The sequence below is a fragment of the Camarhynchus parvulus genome, chromosome 3 (genome assembly GCF_901933205.1).
Source record: "Camarhynchus parvulus chromosome 3, STF_HiC, whole genome shotgun sequence".
NCBI classification, from domain to species: Eukaryota; Metazoa; Chordata; class Aves; order Passeriformes; family Thraupidae; genus Camarhynchus; species Camarhynchus parvulus.
Genome location: NC_044573.1, coordinates 51,780,327 through 51,800,786, shown reverse-complemented (window position 1 = coordinate 51,800,786; position 20,460 = coordinate 51,780,327). Strand labels below are relative to the sequence as shown.

At 38.3% G+C, this 20,460-nt stretch overlaps 1 protein-coding gene across 3 annotated transcripts in view; it reads right to left on the bottom strand.

Annotated features, from left to right (window-relative positions):
- Positions 1–4,120: 4,120 nt before the first annotated feature.
- Positions 4,121–20,460, bottom strand: part of PHACTR2 (phosphatase and actin regulator 2) — a 103,087-nt gene continuing 86,747 nt past the window's right edge. For all 3 annotated transcript variants that reach the window (XM_030944852.1, XM_030944851.1, XM_030944853.1), the window contains 5 exons: positions 19,213–19,268; positions 12,875–12,936; positions 11,746–11,883; positions 9,285–9,361; positions 4,121–5,698 (listed from right to left, as the gene is read on the bottom strand). In XM_030944852.1, the coding sequence (XP_030800712.1) occupies positions 5,683–5,698; positions 9,285–9,361; positions 11,746–11,883; positions 12,875–12,936; positions 19,213–19,268 (349 nt within the window). In that variant the 3' untranslated portion in view covers positions 4,121–5,682. The remainder of the gene's footprint in view (positions 5,699–9,284; positions 9,362–11,745; positions 11,884–12,874; positions 12,937–19,212; positions 19,269–20,460) is intronic.

The following is a 20,460-nucleotide window of genomic DNA, read 5'->3' as shown; positions in this document are numbered from 1 at the left end:
GTCGAATGCCCGTTCAAACAAGCCATTGATATTTTTGTTTCAAATCACACCAGCTAAAATAATAATAATAATCCAAAACACAGTATTTCTTTAATTCCAAAATTTGTACAAGTTTACAAATCAATATACCACCACACAAAGTAGTGAATGGAAGATATGTTGAGCAATGTTTTAACATTTTACTATATCATAACAATGTTCAAATATTGTTAAATTTGACATAGTATTGCAGGATTTTTTTTAATATAAAGAATTTATGCTTGAACAAAAAGATACAGATAATACCATTGCTTTCTTTGTTTCTATCCAATGCAATATGTAGTTTCTACAAAATATTGGTGAAATGCTGTGTCTAGTTCATATGAGCTTTATTTCCATTAAAATCTTGAAACAAAAAGGAAACAAAGTAAAACAAGACCTTATTAATTATTAGAGTTTATAAATATAAACCTGTTTGAACATTACAGCAAATATATGTTAATTTCACTCCATTTCTCCCTTTCTCTGTATAGATACAGTTTCATAAGTTTTGGTGGGGTTTTTTTCCAGATTTCTGTTAAATAGAAGTTTTAAGCTATTCTGGGGACTGCTTTTTTTTTTCTTTTAATTTGACCTTCAAAATATTTTTGTATCATCTTTATAAAATCTTTCAGAATATATTTTTTTCTTTTCATCATAATCTATGCCCCATCAGTGAATATTGTACTGATCTTGGTGTAATAAGACTACAGCTAGCAACAATAATGGAACTAAATGTGGAAGATCCTAAAGGCAGAAGACAATTTTATCCATACTTGCTTTTTCACCCTGAGTATATTTTCAGTTTAGTTTACAGTGGCGCAGGTCTTAACTCCTGAAGATCATTGAAACCAGAGGACACAAAAGTGTTGAACACATGGTTCATGTGCACCTGACAGTCTCATGCAAATGTAGGCATTCAGCTCGGTTTGCTTTGTCATTAAAGCATTAACAGACATTAAGACATGGGCCAATATTCTGGTCTCTGCTTAGGATGTCAGCAGTGCTCACACAGGCCTGTGCTGCCAGGTACCAGGTGACTGTGTGGCTCTCCCTGCCCTGACTCCAAGCCCTGCCAGCTGCAGACAGTCAGGGCGTTTTGGTTGATTCCCAGGCTGCCAGACTGGATTAGATGTTTTTGATCTGTTGCTGGCTGGATCTTTTTGCACTTGATGATGATACAAAATCGGGACTCAGACTGAGTTTATAGTCAGGTTAAGCACCTGTTACTTTGAAACAAGTTCTCTCATGTAGCTGTAGCATTATTAGTTACAGATCTGAGTTTGAAGTATCTCTGCAGGAAACCAAGCACTCACTTCACCTGGAAGGAGGGGTCTAATTTCTATAATATCAGGGATACTTCATCCCTTTGTTTCACAGCTTTCATTTGGCTTTCAAGTTAAAAAATGGGTGCTTATCTGATAGGGTTATTAGGTTTTTCCATGTCAGCACTGAGGTTGTGATGCTTCTCTAAGAGGTGCTCAGGTTGGCCAAAGCAGATGGTGGGGCTGTCCTGCCCCACACCACATCAGAGGTCAGTGAAGTCCACCACAGCAAGGGACAGGCACAACTGTAGGTAAATTATAAACCCAACAAATAAATGCAGTCTTGTAGAACTACAAATGGCCATGAATACTTACAATGACTTTGAAGAGATGTTACTTCTGGTCCTAAAATGTTTCAAATCACTAATTGAAATGATATTAGCTTAAATAATCATTAGCTTTTTTTTTTTTAGTTCTTGTTGAGTCAACATATATAGCACAATTTAAAAAATCCAGATAGACTCTATCTGAGTTACAAAGATTAATATGTATAACCTGAAAAAGGAGAGACAAGACACTCTAGAACTATTTCAATTTTTTATGTGAAGAAGAAATAAGGATTTGATTAAGCATCCATTCTTTTGCACACACAGCAACATACTGTGATGTGTGATTATACTGATAAATATTATATGTGAGATAATTTCAGAAGCCACTACTTCAAGGTGCTCATTTTCTCTTTCTGTGGATGTTGACATACCTGACTCTGTGGGAACATAGGTATCGTGTGTAAGGTTTGTTATATCTTGTGCGTGACAATTAAATGATTCGTCCAAATTGATAAAAATTATCATACTGATCCCTCTTAGCCCACTGGACTGTACTATACTTTGCATGAAGAGTGCTGTTTTTTCTTTGCCTGTTTAACATCTTTTTATTTTTAACTCTAGGATTATTAACTCATTAATTTCTCAGGACTTAGAGTATTTTTCCCTTCTAGAAGGCATGCACCACCAAAGCAGGTATATGGTGTAATATTTCCAATGGGTTGTTGATGCAACTGGAAAACATTTGAACTTATCAATAGAGACAACTAGGAGAGACAGCAGAAATTGACTAAGCAAACTTGCTCCACTGCATATGGTGACATACCAAATTCTCATTATTTTTATTGCATGGACAACAATTTACAGCTGTTGTTTCTCTGCCAAAAAAATCTGCCATGAAATTCTAAATTTCTAAATTCAATTTTTACATTTTAAAAATTTAATTTCAAAATTCTAAATTCTAAGTTCTAAATTTTGTATTTAGAATACAAAAATAGTATATATAATTCTGTGTCTCTGTGTGGATACAATACACTATGAATAGTTTGAAGTTCTAATTCTGCTCCATCTTATAATAATGTTATGTAGTATACTACGAAAGATTTTACATAAGTTCCCATAAAGGTAACTCTTTTTGTCCAGTTACATAAATGGGCTTAATTAGTTCGCTGAACTGTAGGCCACACAATGCACCTGATTATTGTCAAAATAGTAAGAAATTAAAAACTAACTCAGCATCTCTACCAAGGCTAGAGTCCTGCAACTAGAAATAGCTTGGAAGGAATAGTTTAAAAAAACCCTTCCAACCCCAGAAGGAAGATAGGAAAAGCCTAAGTGACACCTCACCTACACATCCTTATTTCTTATGACATTAAGTCAGCTTGAAGAAGTCTGAGCCAGAAGTTGTATCCTCATCTTTGTGTTATTACTCTTAAAACAATAAGGTTGGCATGTGACTTGCCATCCATGGTCCAGGCCTAGTATAGAGGAATGTCTTCTTGCAAAGTCAATTTTTTCACTTCATCCTAAGAGTTTAAGAAATTTTGGTTTGCTTGTGTAACCTCTGTGTACCTTGGCATGGTGGTGGAGCTACTGTCTTATATAAAATATTTATAGTCTGACCTTACCTTTGTCCAAGTTATTCTGCCTGTGTAACAGCTGTCTTTCTGCCTTCAGTATCTTGGCTGCTACCAAATGTTTCAATGTGATTAATGCAACACTGAGATCTATTTAATTGCTCCTCTCATTTCCTTTGAAGTGAAATACTGTGTTTTATACTTCAAAGTCAACATAGTAGACCTTTATATGATTTTGGACACACATTCCTAAATTTGGCAACATCAGCAAAAAAAAGTTTAAGCAGAACTATTCTAGTGTAACTTTTGAGTTTACTCTTCAAATTCTAAAAATAAAAATTAGCATTCTACCAGAATTGCTGACAAACCTAATGCCCTGCAAATTCCTGTATGATTTAGTGCCAAAGAATACATTTTCACTGCTTCCTTGATGTCAAAGTGGTGTTTCTATATTTATAAAATGATGGACTTTCCAGAAGCTTATTTTCTGCAAATGGAATCCTAATGGCTCTTATTGATTCCATTAAAAAAGGAAGGTGCTGCTTCCTTTTCTTTGCTACAAGCATGCAGATGGTTTTTTTATTTGGTATTGATATTTTGTGGCTTGTACATCATTAGATTTTTACCAAAGTGTAATGGATCCTAACAGTCACTTAAATTTTACCATTTTTTAAAAAAGTTTTCCCAATGTCTTTAAAAATAATAGAGTGACAGAGAGTGACAGCTGTTGGAAAGCACTCTTCTGTTACTGGAAGTGTTCTTCATTAAAATAATCCACCTCATTTATGCAAACCTGGTCTTGTTGTAAATAGCTCTAAAGAGGGATATCTAATTTTAGCCACCAAATTGCCTTCCTGCCTTCAGGCTGACATTTCTAACAACAACCTTCAATTTTATAAACTAAACACATTCCACAAGAATCTATCACAGGTTCTGAGGTAAAAATCACATCTACACAGATCTTTTATTGCCAGAAAAAGAAATACTTACACTTCATAATTAAAAACTGAACAGGACACATAAAAGACAAAAATAAATTGTAATATGTACACACATTAGAAAGGATAAATAGCAAATATATTGTAATACTGCATTAAATGTATGCATATGTGAATTCCAGACCCCCCCCAATGTTGTGTACACTAATTCAAAGGATAAATAAGTGCTAATATAGGACAGAGAATTTCTTAGTGTAAACAATGCCACAGGCTTTTTAATAGGCCTTTGGGCCAACTTAGAAAAACCATGTATTGCCTTTCACACTCCATACCACTTAATTTTAATAGCATTCTATTCACATGTACAATTTCAAGATAGTATAAAAAATTAGGAATCTAAGAAGCATTCTTCACACTCAACGAAACAGGCTGGAGACACTCCAAGGATTTTTCTTTCACTTTTAAAGGACCATTAGCTGAAGACACACTCATTCGTCTGGGAGTTCTTCCTCAAAGCACTGCAAGAGTCCCTAAATGTAAAAAGTTACATTAGTAGTCACTGCTCAGGCCTATTAATAAAGACTTCTGTGCCTAATTTCAATTCTGACTTTGGATTCACACTAGCATGATGTCAAAGTTGTCACTACTGCCTGCCATGGATGACAAAGACAATGATCCCTCTGGTTTGACTGGCAAGTGACAGCCAGCAAGGAGTGTTTCTAAACACAAAGCATTTCATTGCATTCATAGTGTCACATTATTTGTCCTTCAAATCCTGTTTATGTATCTCTGAGGATCCAGAGTATGTCAACATTAAAAAACCAAAAAATATATTACTTGTTCTTTATGAATGTTCCATGTGTTTTCCTGAAGCATGTGCACTGGGATTTAAAAAAAGACAGTTGAGTTATACTAGGACTAATTTCTGGCAACTGTATTTACTGGCACCAAAGAAAATGATAGTTCTTCCTAAAGTACTGATGACACGAGGACTTATGGCTTGCTATCTTTTTAAGACAGGCTGCAGCCACTGAAAAAAACCTACATGCACAGTTGCTTACAGTCTTTCTTTTAAAAAATGATTCCCACTGGCCAAATGCATTGTTGAGCAGTCCCATCCATTCCACTTAGCTCTGTGGACTGACAGACAAAGTCTCTTTTCCCCCAGCTCTCAGTTCTTTTGTCACCCACACTCCCTCTTTGTTCCCCTCAGTCCCAGCCCCATGAAGCCCGGTGAGATCCTGGCAGCAGGCTCTCCAGCGATTGTCTTCAGCACTTCCTGACTCGTGGAGCTCTCACAAAGAAGTCCACTGGCTTGTCCCTGTGGGCTGGCCACAGAACTGTGGTTTGTCTGGACATGGACAAACGTTTCTTGTGGGTTCTCCTCCTAGACTAATCATTTGTCCATTGACAAAGACAAGGGCCACTTTCTTCATTAGCCTCAGGGTAAGCTGTAGCACACACTCGTAATCAAGTTCCAGTGCAATTTCAGGTCTTCAGGACGCAATGATTTCCCCAAAGAAAATTGTTACTTGAAATATGGGATGTGGTCAAACAGTTATGGACGATGAAACCTGGAAAGATAAATTAAAATCTTAGAATTGTGTTATTTCAACTGACCATGACACTGATCCTCATCCCGTTGTCACAGCTGTTTCCTTTTGTCGGCCAGTTATTCCTGATTTTCCTGATGTGTTGGTTTAGAGTCAGACCTGTTATTTCCTGCTGTCCATCTCTCTCTACTTAGAAAACCAAAGAGAGATTTGGTGTGGCTCAAGCACTGGTGTGTCACTGTCTGTCCGTGCCAATAACCTGCCAGTGTGGTCCCTGGCAGAGTTTTCCTTGGGTCAGACAGTGCTTTCAGGTACTGCCCGGGCATGGTTGGGGTTAGCACAGGACAGCAGGCAGGCTGGGAAGGGGGGGACATTACCCCGTTTTGAGGTAAGAGGAACAGGTTAACTGCATGGATTCAAGCTGTGCTAAGCTTGCTGGCCTCAGGGCCAGAGAAGAGTCTCCAGTCTGTTTGCCAATACAGATTTAGCTACAACTGCATCCATTATTTGCAAATACTGTCAGTAAGTATTATCAGAAAAGATTTGCTAAACCATAAAAATTAAAATTCTGGGGTTTTAGTCCTTGTGTAAAATGAGGATAACAAAAATTTTGTATTTTCTTTTAAGTAAGCAGCAAGTTTTCTAGCATTTCAGATGCTTTCTTCTTATTAACAGCAGTGAACTGAGGTACATGGAGACCCAAATATACCTCACTTTTTTAGGCTTTTAGGTAGGGCATGTGCATCACTCCAGATTGCCTGTATGATGGCTAGAGAAGTGGGTTGCTCCAAAAAGTGTCACCAACCCTTTCTATAATAAGTTAGGAACCTACAGCAATTGAAATTCTAAATCATGTTAAATGTAATGAATCCAAGCAAAAGGGTAAGGAGGGCACCGGTTTCAGGTTCTCAGTGTATAGATATATATCTCTGTTTAGATGGCTTTAAAAATTTATCTGTCCATGAAGTAGTAAAAGATGGAGTAGCTTGAAAAAGGCATAGATAATGATACATCTACACAACAGATGTACCTAAGTTTTTGTTTGACACATTTTCTCTTAATAGTTCCACACATTATCCCTGTAAGTTGATTCAGTACAATACAGGGATGCATTTCTCAAATGAAGGAGGTGTGCACAAAGCCTGACATCCACAACTATGCGGCTCATCTGCTAAATGAGGGTACAGAGGATTGCTAAAAAGACAGGGGTTTTGTATTTTGTGGAAAAACAATATACTGGACTATATATAGCATTTTCATTAGAAACACTTCATGAACACCTGCTAATATGCTCCTCCCAAACTTGTATTGATTTCTTGACTTTTAGAAACTAATTTTCTTGGATTTTGTTATGAAATAACAGAAAGAATCAGTCTAATTTACTAGGACTAGAAAACCAGTCAATTGACAGTCATTACAGTAAATAATGAACAATGAAACCCATTGTTCTTTTTTTTCCAAGTTTGATATAAATTTTTAACATTTCAAATATATTATAAGTACAGATTATAATATTAAATAATCTATATTTAATTTGCAATAGTATAGGAAACCATTTACTATAAACTATTTTTGTTTAGTAAGCAGCTTCCTTATTATCTCAGTCTGTCACAGAATAGCCTTTGCTAATCAGGTGCCAATGCAAGTGCCTTTTGGTTTGCATAATCTCAGTAATCTTGAAAATAATTAGCGTATGAGAAATTAATTTTCTGGCTAGAGACTTCTGTCTATGGTTTTCTTAAATCACTTTTTTTTGTATCAATCCAATATTATGTAGCAGAAAACATAATTTTTAATGAGATGTCCCAGGGAAAATGGGATCTCATTGTATTTTCCAAATTGCAATTTTTGACTTGTTTTCACTTAAAACATTTACATGTTATTCTGCTCTTAATTAACTCTTTCTAGTGTTACTCTTCTGACTTCTGTATAGTAACTCTACAACATGATCAGTGAAACAAAAGAGCATGGATAAGGAACACAAAAAACCTAATTTCCCTCAGGTTGAAATTCTTTCAGGACCCTATCGAATCATTGCCTGTATTTATCACAATTTGGCTGTTCCTATTTTTTACTCCATTTCTAAAGGCCCTCCTTGAAGAAAGTAACTCACTTTTTTACTGGTTTGTCACTCAATGAGATTCCTGGTTTCAAGAATCCAGTTGTAATCAGTCTCATCTGTTCTCAAAGCTCATGAAAAAATATCCAATTCTTTTTGTATGAATCATGCCTGTCTGTACTTAGGCTTCAAATTGCAAAGCAACTCAAGAAACACAACAATGTAAGCAGGGGGTTGGTTTCTATACCTGCTATTTTTATTCTCTCCCTTGGGATGCTCTTTTTTTAAAAGTAGTATTTTTATACATTCTGAAAAAGATATATTATGTTCTACCTAAAGAGAAAATGACATCAGAAGCCAAATTAAAAGATACATCTCCATGTTTGAAAAATGTATTTTCTAGTGTTCAGAATGCAACACTATATTAAAACCCTGCATTCTGGTTCATCTTCTGGCTTAGGTTTACTGTCTGTGAAACTGGTTTGAATTTTTAAAAATTAATTTGTTTATGTTGTATCTACACAGAAGTGATTTTTTTACAACTCCATGTTTTGGTGAGAAAGGAATCACTGAAGTTGTGAAATCAAACAGTGAAGTAGCAGATACATGAAACACCCATCATGAATTTTCCTGGTGATGTATTCTTTAATTGGGTGATTCTCACTCACTAGCTCAGATCCTGAGTTTGGGTGAAACAGTAGCAGGAAACAGAAGGGACCCAGTCTTAGACAATTGGGTTTGTTTGACTTAATTTTCTGGGGAAGCAAAGACATTAATACTATGTACACAATGTTGGCCAACCTAACATCAAGTTTTGATTGCTGGTGGCAATTTTCAGCCTTTGTAACTTCCAAGAAAAATGAACACATGCCATGAAGATTTCAGAAAGTGTGTCCCTCCCCTAGAAATAATTCTGCCAAATTTGAAGGCTTGCTAAAATACTGTGGACACTTCAGAGCTCCTTAAAATAACAATGCTTCAGACAACATCTTGGTGTTATCCAAAGCAGAGAACAAAACAAATGGACATTAACACATTAGAAGTGGCAACATGGGAGTCTATCTTGCTCCCCAGTAACTGCTGCCAGGAGCCTAAGTGACCCTTAGAAAGCTCGCCAAAACACTGGTGAGCTTTTCTGAAGTTCAAAACATCATCTAATTTTCACTTATGAAATGCATCTACACAAATGTATAGTCTAATGAGCAAGGAGTGCTGCCAGAGAAGGAAACCCCTTTTATTTTGTGTGCTTGAAGATCACTAACTTCATCTGTAAGAACTGACAGGTTCTTGCATAAGATTATTTTTTAGATTCCCCAATCTTTTTCTACATAGTGACTAGTCCACTGCAGTCACTTGCACTGCTGTATCAGCTAGAGATGGTATCAGCAATAGTGGGAATTCCAACAGAATCAGTGGTGGGATTCAACAAGGGGACTCATGATAGGAATCCACACAAATCACGACACAACTGCAGAGAACTTGCAGGAAAGCAGAGGGTTGCTGTCATACTCGTTTCTCACACTTACACAAGAAGGGGGATTCACCCACCTGGTAAATTGCCGACTTTCCTCGTGTACTTCCATTTCTGTGCTTTTGAATTCATTCAGTTCTTTTCGTATTGCTGCCTAATAAACAAAAATGATGCAACTGTAAGAAATATGAATTTTCAGGAAAACAAAGAGTCTGAAAGAAACATGGCCTTACTATTGCAGGTGCCTTACAGTTCCCATTTCAGTTTTCTCTTACTGTAATCCACAGCTCTCACACATTTCTGATCATCAACATGAATGACTTTTCAATTACAGCTGTTCAAAGTACTCATCCTCTACAGAGAAATGAAAGGCATCAAGCACCAAAAGTAAACCAAGAAACACCAAATCAACTGCAATGGGTGAACAAAGCCCAAATGGAAACAGAACACTTCTACTGACAAAAATGGGCAAGGGGTTGGATTACCCTGACAATCACTTGCTGAGTAGGCAGACAGGAGGGGATTCTATCTATCTATCTATCTATCTATCTATCTATCTATCTATCTATCTATCTATCTATCTATCTATCTATCTATCTAATCTATCTATCCCCAGGCACAGCCCTGAGGAGCTGTGAGTCACTCTGCCGGCACAGGCACTGTGTGCACAGCAGAGTCCTTGTATCTCCCCTCTAGACACAGGACTTCAGGAGTGCAAGATGAAAATCATTTTTTTTAAAGTGGAATTAATCGCTTGGTTTGATTAGTTTTATTTAAAATGACATGAATTATTTGGACATTTCAGGCTTGGATTTTTAGTTGGCAGATACTAAAGAACAGCAGAAATTCAGTACAGTTTGTAAATGCCTTGTTGCTTACGTTAAGAGACTGATAAGCAATTTACTTCATCAAGTAATAAATACAGTTTCTGAAATATTCTAATATATACTACAAGGGGTTTTGTTTCTATGGCACACACCTTCCTACCTTCACTGTTAATGGAAGTGACAGTTTATTCTTACTCATTCTTTTCTTTCACCACTTTAAATAAAGTATCATTTCATTAATCCCTAAAGAAACATCATCTAGTGTGCATGCCTTTCAGTGCAGAACAGACAAGCAGCATGATAAAATTATAGCATCAACAGGCTGCAGTCTTATAAATGATAAACTTTGCTTTAAGCAGGGGTGGTCGTGTTTAGCTACAACAGCATGCTTACATGAGGCTGCTGTAGAGCTACTGAAGCAACAGTGATTTCTGAGCACCAAATCAGCAACAAAGACAGCAGAGCTCCAGCTCTGTAATATAGCTGCAGCACAATTTTCTGCTTCTACTGGAATTAGAAGAATGATTTCTCTGGGGAAAAAAAAGGACAAGAGAGTTTCCAGGCAACCCCAAGTCTGCTTTTCTGCTAAAGCCAACAAACTTGGGGCTGACAGGATCAGCCTTGGGCACCTGTTAATTACAAAATGAACTGAGACTAAAAACTGCTATCCTGAAGTAGGAAGGCAACTCCATTGTTTTTTCTTGTGCAGTTTACCCTAGTGGGACCTCTGTCAAAGTGGAGGTGCTGGGTCCTCTAACCTCCCACAGACTATGGGAGGACTAGACAGTGCTCAGCATCTCCCATAACCAATATCTACAAAGTCTTACGACTACATTTTAAACTATTTCACCTTGGCCTGATACACCTGTCAGATTAGCTGGCAATTTTAAAATATTAATATTAAAATACAAGCTGAAATAAAATCAGTGTTTCACTACCCTTAGCTAAAATAGAGTGGGTTCATGCACACACCACTTTTCATGTCAAGCACATATCACAGGAGTTCCATAAAGTTCACAGGTCTTGGCTCAGACCCAGTGCTTTAAGAGCCACCACTTTGGGCTACCTGAATCTTACAGCTCTCCTTTCATCAAGTAGTATAAGAGGGAAATGGAAGAGTACCTTATGGTAACCTTTGACTAATATTTTTTAAAAATGAGAATCACAGGATCATTTGTCTCATCCTTTGTAGTCAGGCAGCAGAGCTTTATTAACTGTAGGATGTTAGGGACAAACTTCCCAAGAAGCTCTGCCGCATGCACGTGGTCAGTTCCTGCACTGGTGGTTATGGCCAAGAACTTTGAGGAGGATGGAGCAGCTTCTACCTTTTTTTCTCTCAAATGAGTGGCAAAAGCAACTCCTGGTAGCAGTGATGCAGACTTCTGCCTGTAAACCCCTGCATGAATTCCCACAGAGCAGGGCCACCTTTGGTAAACTTTTATCTGTCTTAGCAAGACTTAAAAATCAGAAAACAAAAATTAGAAATTCTGGCCCAAACTGTCATAATGGAGGTGGAAAATATGCTCATAATAGGCACCTGAGTGGGTCTTCTTAGCTGCAAGCAGTAGATGCACAGTAGCACCATGACAATCTTGCTGTCACCAGCAGATGTCATTTGTGATGCTGGCAATCAAGAGAATGTAAACCAGAGGAAAGCTCCCCAAAAGTGACAGATGAAAGCATTTTCTTATAATCTACATTTGTGCCTTGCCTTATCTGCAGGAGTTAACCTGGCCCAAGGCTTATCAGCACGACGGTCGTAATCCGGAGATTCCGTGACCTCCACGTACTCATTAAATCGAAGGATTCTTCTCGCTTGAAGTTCAGCCACTGTAGGCCTCAGACTGAGCTGTAAGCAGGAGGCAGAAAATAGTATGCTTAATAAGATGAAATAAAATAAAAGAGGAGGGTATGATGTAATCTCAAGAGAACTTTAATGGTATTTCTAAATAGGGTCACTTTCAGGTGTCTAAAAAAAGGCACCATCCTGGGAGTGCTGCGCAGGAATGGGGAGGCAGCCTAACCTGATTTCTTCAATTATAAAAATAGTCTTTGTCGGGCAGGTCACAGAGAATCATGACAGTTATCCCTGGAATGTTAATTGTGACTTTGCAACTGGCACTACCCCACTAGGCCATCTGCATTAACAGTTATACCGTGTTAAAACTGTAATATCAAAAATACGTGGCATTTGAAAGTATCTGCCTAAAAAAAAACCCCTGGTTTTGACCATCTAGGGGTCATTATGATGCCAAATTGTTTCAGTCACCTCAAACAATATTCACTTTAATTAACTAAGGATGATCATATTGAGGAAGCTGTATTTTTGCAGAGACAGGCAGACCAGGGATACTTATGAAAGCTCCTCCCATCCTCTCCCAGAACAGAACTGCTCCATTTCCAGGGACAATGAGCATGATCCCACCTGCAGAAGCTAAGACCACTGATGTGGTTGGAAAAGCACTGAAGGGATGTCAGTAGGGGGTCACATTGTTTTGCCGCCCTCTCCACTGCTCTAGGGAAGAGTGGATCTACAGGTGTGGCTGCCCTGGATCATATGTGACAAGGGTGGTCCTGCTACAGAGGAAAACTGTCACTTATGTCCCCTGCTGAGAAACAGCAATATGGCCAGACTTGGTATGCTTCTCCAGGTGTGGGGAACTGGACAAGATGGGGTTTCCCCCAACATGGACTTGGCTTGTACTGCTTTTTAAGCAGATTTCTAATCTTGGAAAATAACTGATGGACATTTGCAGCAATGTGTATATACTGATTTTTAGATTCTTATGAAACATAATTCTATGTACAAAAATACACAATACAAAAAAGCACATCATCACCTTTCTACTGAGTCTACGTTTTATTTCTCTTTTGGCTTCCTGTTCCTCTTCTTCATTCTTCTCTGTTTTCAGAAGAGATAAAAAGGAGTGAATATTTAAGTATTATAACTGCACATACTGTATTTCTCTTGGTTGAAAGCTTCAGAACTCCAAGTCCTGGCTCATGTTTCCTCATATTTCTGGATGATGCCGCCTGTGTTGTCTGCTTTTTGGCTTTTGTCTGCTCTCTCATTCTTTTCCCTATCCGCATTTCCCCTGATTCTGTAGGCATCTCAAGTCAACTGTGGGTCACGAGCACAGCAAAGAGAAGGTGCCTGTCATTTCCTTTCTGTGTACCAGCAAGCGAGTACCCTGAAAGAGTTGCCTGATGTTTCAATTACTTATTTTAACATTGCAATCACTGTTGCTTTTAGTTCCAACATTGATTTTAGAATAAAAGTCTAATTTATAAATGCCAAGCGAAAATTTTACTCTGAGTATTTGAATTACACAAGTTTCTTCTACTGCCACAGACATGAACCAATGACATTTGTTTCACTGTCATTTGTCAGCAAATTGGTTTTATTACATAAATTTTTTTCTGGCTTTATAATGGGGGCAATATGATCCAACACTCAAGCCCTCTTGGTTAAGGGCCACTGGCTGGGCCAAATGAACCAGTGCAGCAGAAAATTATGTCCATTTTTAGGATGTATTTGGGCATATGAATGAAACAATTTCCTTTTAACAAATTTCTGTTCTAATCAAACTTGATTTCTTGACTGCCAGTGAAAAGCACACTTAGAAAGACATGTTCATGTGGGCTCAGCATATTTTTCAATTGATGTATGGTTTGAAGGACAGTATTTGCCCTTTCAGTCCGACTCTGATGGTTAAATGCAAAGTTTTGTGGCTGAAATATCCCACCTAGAGAAATATATAAAATTCTGATCCTGTTTTATTCATGGCTGGGGATTACAGACTCTGCTTTACAGTTCAAGGCTAACTGTAAATTTAAAGAAATTCATTTGTTCTGGATACAGCCAACTTGTATAGATGAAAAGGGAGTTTTAAAACCTGGTGTAGTTGTATCTGCCCTGTTTCCTATGGCCAGACTGCTGTCTTAGTAGAGGTGACCTGACCTGAGGAGAATTTCTGTGTAATGACTTTCACAGTGGAGAAAATGCTACAACAGGACACCTCATGGTACTTGCAGATGTCCTTTGCTTACTCAAATGCTTTCATATAAGAAGAATATCAGGGAAAGGAGGAGAGGACAAATTATAAAAATAAAAAACTAAGAAGGGAAAAAGTAGGAAAGAGGCAATGCTTGCCCAAGATCTTCTCTGTGAGAAGATTTCAACACCAGCATCCAGGTTTCCAAGAGCAAGGTGCAATCGCACAGGCTTGCTGCCAGGATTAGGTTGGATTTCAGGTTGATGGTGATGTTACTGAGATACTGAAATATAGATGTAATTTTATGGTTTATTAATTGCTTTGCTGTTAAATGGAAAAGAAATGGATAGCCTGTTTCCATAGAGGAACTGTAAATGGACTCAAACTGAAGAATAACTGTAACTGGAGAGTTATAGATTAATCTACATTTTAATTTTTTAAATTAAGGTATCTATCAATAAATAATTTGGATATATTTAAGGAATTATAACTTTAAAGGATAACTAATCTCATAATATCCTCATCTAAAAATGTCAAAAGGTCTCTAGCTGTTTTGGGACAGATAAATCATCTGTAGGCTTTTGTTAAACATCCTGTCTTTGCAATCAATAGACACAGCAGCTGAGGTAATTAAACACAAACTATTACTTTGGGGTTCCATTCACTTGGGAATCATGTGACATAAAAAATTCTGTCCCCTCATGAATGGAATTGCTTTAGTCCTACATCAGACAATCTCCAGTAGCAGGACAAAAAGACAATTGAATGTACACATCACTGCACTGCCCTTTCCTTACTTTAGTCTGTAAAATATGCTGTGCATTATTCATATCTTGGCCTATGTTTGCTATCTAAACTACAGTGTTTCCTAAGAAGCAGCAATAAGATGCTTCATGTAAGAACCAGGGGCTCACACTGCCTAATGTATGCCTTAAGGAAGAACTACCAACAGCATGGCAGCTGAAATAGTGTTTCTCTGTACTTTGGGGGAGGATAAAATACCTTAAAAATCATTCTCCTGACATTTAGGAAGGCTGAAGGTTAGCTGCCTATCCCAAGCTGTGAAGCCAGATCCCTGTGGAGAGCAGATGACTGCACAGCAGGATGGGAGACAAGGGAAAACCCCCCAAAAAGGGCAAGCATCTTAGTGACTGGGCAGAGGGTCTTGGTACCCCTTGGAACAAGCCATCTTCTGGAGGATAATTCCAAGAGAAGGCACCATGAGCATCCTTAAATCCTGGGAAAAGCAGGAGAGGATCAAACCCATGGGGAACAGACAGTCTTCTGCATGAGAGGTCAGGGACATGATTTTATACATTCAGATTGGTTTACTTCTAGGAATAAAACTCAAGAGCTAAAGGAAATGGACTGAAATCTTATGGCTGCTAGTAATACACTGGATCTGCTGTTTGGCACATGGGCCCCTGTCTCTACACTGACTTGTACCTAAAGCAACAATTTCCCACCTCCAGCCTGCTGGGCAGAGTCTTGCTTTAAGCCTGGTGCTACAGAAATGCTGCCTGGATACAAATACCTATAAACAGTAAAAACTACAGCGTGTTTTTGGTCTTTTAAGGTAAAAGTTTTGGAAGTTGCTGCAGGGAGTTAAGAAAATGTGTGGTGCTAAAAATAATGAGTCTGGTGCTCCTGGTTCCTGTAGGTGTTGTGGAAAATTCCAGCCAGAGGGCCAAGATTTGGCTGCAGGTATGAAGTGACTCATTTGGCCAAACAGGAACACATTAACGCACAGGAACACACTTATCACTGCTTTCCACCTTAAAAGCAGATCTAATCTGTGTGATGTGGAGAGAGAAAATATAAACACAGCGTTCTCAGCTGCAAGTCCCCTCCTCAGATGTCCTGCTGCTGCCCTACTGGCAAAGAACCAGCCCAGCAAGCACTCTTTGCTTGCAGAAGTCTCTGATTAGATCCCAGCAAAACTATGGCTTCCCTCTTTCCCTCCCTGCAATTCCTAGGAGGTCAAACTGGGATTTGACTCCTCATTGAAACAATTTTGTTTAGCATCAGTTACTGTGGCTGTCAAGTTAAATAATCCACCAGTCAAAGCCAAACAAGCAGCTCCCCTGTCATATATACATTATTGCTCCTGCAACTTCTACCACATTACATCTGGTCACCTGCTGTTCTGCAGGACATTTTTTGTAGCAGAGGGGGAGAAGAAAAAAGACAAATTTTCCTGCCTGATGACTGCTCCATTCTTGACCAAAAAGTACTCCTGGAGCATAAAACTGAACTTTCCATTGTGTCCCTATGGGATTAGCTATGTTTAGAGTTCTCTGTGGGCTAGCTAAGGAAAAAGAAAGAAAAGACAAACAAAGCACTTGCTTCTTGCAGTGCTCTGAAATGAACAAAGCTGTTTCTCTTTTCTGGTCTTACAAGCAAAGATAACCATTAATATTCCTTAACAAGCTTTGAGAGCTAAACCCCATTTTCTACAAAGCCATTACTGGCAGGAATGCAGGTGCACTGTACAAGAATTTCACTGTCCCTTACAAATCCAGGAAAAAAATCCAGTTATCTTAATCTGAAATTCTTGGAAGACTAAAAAGTTTCTTTGCCATAATGCAAAACTATAAATACTGTTGGTTCAAAGCCAGCGTACAAGAAGCCTGCCTTTATAAAAAACACAGGGATTTATGTATTCCTTCAAGTGGACTCTTAAGTTGTTGTAACTTTGTTTTAGTGTGGGAAGTCTCAGAAGTCTGGATAGTTTTATCCAAACAGTTTTTAAACAAATCCGCCTGCAATGTCTTGCGATGGTACTTGGAAACAGGATTTTCAGTAACTGGTTTATCTGGAAATATTATCAAAACAAAGCTTTTTGCAAAACAAACTTGCTCACTAACTGGAAATACAAAAAAAGAAAAAAAAGTAGGGATTTTTTTTCTGAACCTCTTAGAAGATTTAGGCTGAACTTTATCCTGAAGTAAACATTTGGACCTTTACCACTTAATGTAACCTCAAAGTCTGATAAATATGACTCAAAACAATACATCCCCTTAGCTGCAGTTTACATACACACAATAATATAATTCTTTCTCCCCATCCACTGCTTAAAAAATATGAGGAAAGAAACTTTATGAAAGAAATCCCAACTTACTCACAAAAGCTCACTACACCAACAAAGGCATTTAAGATGTGTAAACATTTTCAAATGATCCACAGGAAGGAATGGCAATAATTTTGATGTAAAATATAAGGTCCTTATGGCTTAGAGAGAACTTGCACCCTGAAAGGACTCTGAGTCAGACTCTCATCACAAACCCTGTCTTGGTTTTGGTTTGCTTTGGTTTTAATAGATCGCTTTCAACTTGAAGTATTTTATATCTCAGTGATGAGCAAAAATTCCTTCACGTGCTCGCAAGGGTCTCTGTGATTTTTTTGTGATTTACAATTCTGCTTCCCAGCCTTTATTTTCCACTCTCCCTGGCCTCTTTAAGACACCCCCCAGCAGCAGCAGGGGAGGATGGCAGGAGGCACTGAGTGCAAAGCCTGGTGCGCTGCCAAAAGCTTAAAGTAAACAAGCTGAAACAGGAGAGGAAATCTATTAACTGCTTTCCAGTCTTGAGCTACTTATTGCAAGAGCAGTGAATGGAATAAACACTGGCAAAAGGGGATATTAAATACATCACAGGTTTGCTGCTGGGTTGGTCACCTCCAGATAAGTGAGAAAGGGCAATAAGGGAGCCCAGCTGGTGCTCCCAGCTCAGTGGCTGTATCCTGGCCCACCAAAGATGCTTTGGATTTATCTTTCTCACACAGTCCAGCATGAGCAGTTTGTCATATATTAAAAAAAGTTCTTATTTCCAATTTTATTTTTATTTACCTATGAAATTTATAGGTTTGGAAATTACAGTTTTAGAAAGTCTATTCACATTATGTACCGGACAGGAGTCCCATGATCCCTCTCCTGTGCAAGCATGAACTGTAGCTTCCCTTTGCAATAAGATATGGCACTATTTGGCATTTCAGAGAACAAACAACAGCAGTAAGATTTTATTAGCATTTTATAATCAGGATGGTTTTCCTGAAAGTCAGTAATTCCCTCTCCCTGATTTGCTAGCCTGAGCAAGTGACAGAGTCATCAGTCCATGGATGCTGTCAGGTAAACATCCCATTTTCTTTTCCTTCCTTCCCATTAGCATGCTACACATCATGGCTGACACCAGACTTGCATGGATGAGCTCCAACTTTACTGAACAATTGCTGGAAATAATGTAACAGCATCATACCAACTCTTTGATCAGGCGTGAGAAGTTCTCATGCCTTAAGAGTTTTTTGTTTGCTGTTTGTGTGATTTTTGATTTATTGCTATAAAGTGTCCTTTCTTCATTTATTTCTTCTACTTAACCATCAAGTACTAGCCACCTCTGCAGGATGAACATAGGACTAGGTGGAGCTGGGCTTGGCACCTGTTGCACTGTGTGTTTAGGTAACATCTTCATTATGGAAAGATTCATAAAGGAAGACAAAACAATGCTTGTTCTGAAGAGTTTGCCAGCCAAAGAATGGAAGCAACATAAGTAAATGGCAGAATAGGCATAAAAGGCAAACATCTAATGTACTTCCTCCACCCCTGACTATTTGAATTCCAGACTTTTTTTTCAGTAGGGATATGAGGAAGGATTTAATCAATGGGAAGATATTCAGTGAGAACCTCATGCATGTTTCAGTACAGAAGACATTTATGTCAGAAGTGAATATGAAGGCCAGCATGCTGAAGTAGTTGGTATATACCTATTGACTTTCTGCTGAACACTTTGCCTTTCTTCTTTCTACTCCTCCTTCCAACCTCTGCCCTTCCATCCCACCTGCACCTCCAACTGATATTTCTTTCTCCTCCTCCTCATAAAAATCAGGTGGAAGGTTAACTGGCCTAGAACCATTTCTAAAGGGTATCCAAGTCATTCCTGGTCTTTGGGACCAGCTTCAAGAAGTGAGATTGTGAACAAGTAAAATTTGGCATATTCAATAAATGGAATTGTCAAAGCTACAATTACAGGTTAGTGTATAAATCAAGTGTTGACACATTATTTTCTAGAACATCATTTCTCTCTAGTTATGGTCCTAATTCTGGAGCAACAATGATGGGCTTCCATATGAATCCAACACCTGCTCCTTTTCAAAGCAAATACTACGTGAAACCTGACTGAAATACTTACGCTTCAGGATATTTCTTTGCTCCAGCTCTTCAGTTGTGGGCCTCTGGCTAAGCCTCCTGTGAGAACAAAGTAAGCGACTGATTTAAAACCAGATCTAAATGACACATTAGGATTTGTAATACAGCTTAAAAATGTAATTTCTGGAAGTAATTTCCAGGCAGTTACAATAACTGCTCATGTAACCAGAGCGGCCATTTGTTTTAAAAGATGCAGTGTTGCCATTTGAACACATGAATAACTGATACTTGAATAATATTACAGAATTTGTACCAGCAAATTTGAAGTCCTCACAGGTATAATTTTATTAATGAATCCATATACCTTCTTTGCTCCCAAGCACCATCATTATAATCAGTTGTGCAATTGTTAGATTATTTTGAATGAATTTTGATATTTTTGATACTTTGAAGTCTTACTAAAGTTTTTTAAAAAACCAAAACCAACAAAATCCATAAGCTGTTAATTCCTCATTAATTTGTATGTACAATACAATTGGCAGCTTTACCTGAAAACTAATTTTATTTAGTTACCTAAATATAACAACTGCCATTACAAAAACCCCAAACTGAGATATTAATTTTCTGACTTGTACTGGGGAGAACATGGTTGATGTTGTCTCTGTGTTTGCTAAACAAGTCCACTTGTTCACTTGAGGAAAGGAGCAAGAAAAATTTCAGCAGTAAAACTTATTTTGCAGGTGTGTTCAAGACAGGTGTCTGTTGATCAACACTCACACAGTTCACTACAAGCTGTCTTTAGCCTCGTGACACTCATCCAATCCAAATCACTCTTGGACTTACAGATTTGTCCCAGAGGACTGGCAGGTTTACTACAGGTGACCAGTCCCAGCTGTAGGAAGTCCCAGGTGGGGACCTGACTCAACCCTGACTGAGCTGTGGGAACAGATTTTCCACAGACCTCGACGCTGCCAGGTGCTGACCGCCAGGCTAGGCATTTTTAAGAAACTGACAACAAATTTGGATGAGATTTTGGGTATGAGCACAGCCCTGATGTACACAGATCTTGTTTCCTGCCACCAAAGTAGAGCTGTGTGGACTGCCATTCAGCTTTCCAGCAGAATCCCAAAGCGGCTTCTGCAGTTGCAGCTGCCAAGGGAGGATGTGATCACCAGGATGTGATCACCAGAGCTGGGATTTATTCAGGAAAGTGATGACAACAACCACGCCTCTTTATTGGCAGAAGAAAAATGACCCCTGGGCTCTGCATCTAGTAGATGTATCACTCTTA